At 55.7% G+C, this 804-nt stretch overlaps 1 protein-coding gene across 1 annotated transcript in view; it reads right to left on the bottom strand.

Moving 5' to 3' along the window:
* Nucleotides 1-3: 3 nt before the first annotated feature.
* The window catches only part of LOC122546842, a gene marked incomplete at its 3' end in the record, with an annotated part of 13,168 nt that continues 12,367 nt past the window's right edge, over nucleotides 4-804 (bottom strand). Inside the window, exon 3 of the mRNA XM_043685470.1 lies at nucleotides 4-431. Coding sequence (XP_043541405.1) covers nucleotides 4-431 — 428 coding nt within the window. The remainder of the gene's footprint in view (nucleotides 432-804) is intronic.

The raw sequence follows: 804 nt of genomic DNA on the forward strand, positions 1-804 counted from the left end.
TTCGGGTTGGTTTATCTGTGCCTTCACCTGAACCGTATTCACCGTGCCAGGCCCAGCGCTAGGAAGGCCGGCTTTGTGCTGTGAGCTATTTGGTTTCCGTGTGGCTGCCTCCTGCCCGTTCAGAGGTACCGAGATGAAACAGCTGTCCTGAGCTGGTTTCTTTGCCAGCCTGAAGTCAAACCTTTCCAAGGGAGTGTGTTCGATCCTGTACAGAGCATCCTCAGGGTCACTGCTGTAAGCTGGGTTAACTCCCAGAGAGAAGCTGTCAGGTTCAGGAAAGCCGCAGACAGTAGCCGTCCGGTTAGACTTGGGCGAGCTGGGTTTGGACAGGCCATCGAGGGAGTCCTCGCCTGGCTCCACCTTCCTAAAGCAGTAACGGGCCAACAAACTGATGAAGAACATCTCGACAATGACAGCGTAATGGAAGATAACTGCGGGACGGACAGAGGCAGAGGGTTACAGCGCAACGTACAGGAGAGGGTCCCCATGCCGACTGCAATCGGTCTGTTCTCGCAACACAACAGGTCATCCTGCTACATACGACCCGACCCGACTCAACTCTTCCCACGCCAACCCAATCCCAACCAAACCCGACACGGCCCAACTCAACCCACTCCAGCCCAACCCAACCCAACCCCGCAACCAAACCCGACACGGCCCAACTCAACCCACTCCACCCCAACCAAACCCCGCAACCAAACCCGACACGACCCAACTCAACCAACTCCACCCCAACCCAACACCTCACACCGCAATTAAACCCGACATGGCCTAACTTAACAAACCCAACATGACCTAATTCAC

The sequence above is a fragment of the Chiloscyllium plagiosum genome, unplaced genomic scaffold, assembly GCF_004010195.1.
Source record: "Chiloscyllium plagiosum isolate BGI_BamShark_2017 unplaced genomic scaffold, ASM401019v2 scaf_10416, whole genome shotgun sequence".
In the NCBI taxonomy this organism is placed as follows: Eukaryota; Metazoa; Chordata; class Chondrichthyes; order Orectolobiformes; family Hemiscylliidae; genus Chiloscyllium; species Chiloscyllium plagiosum.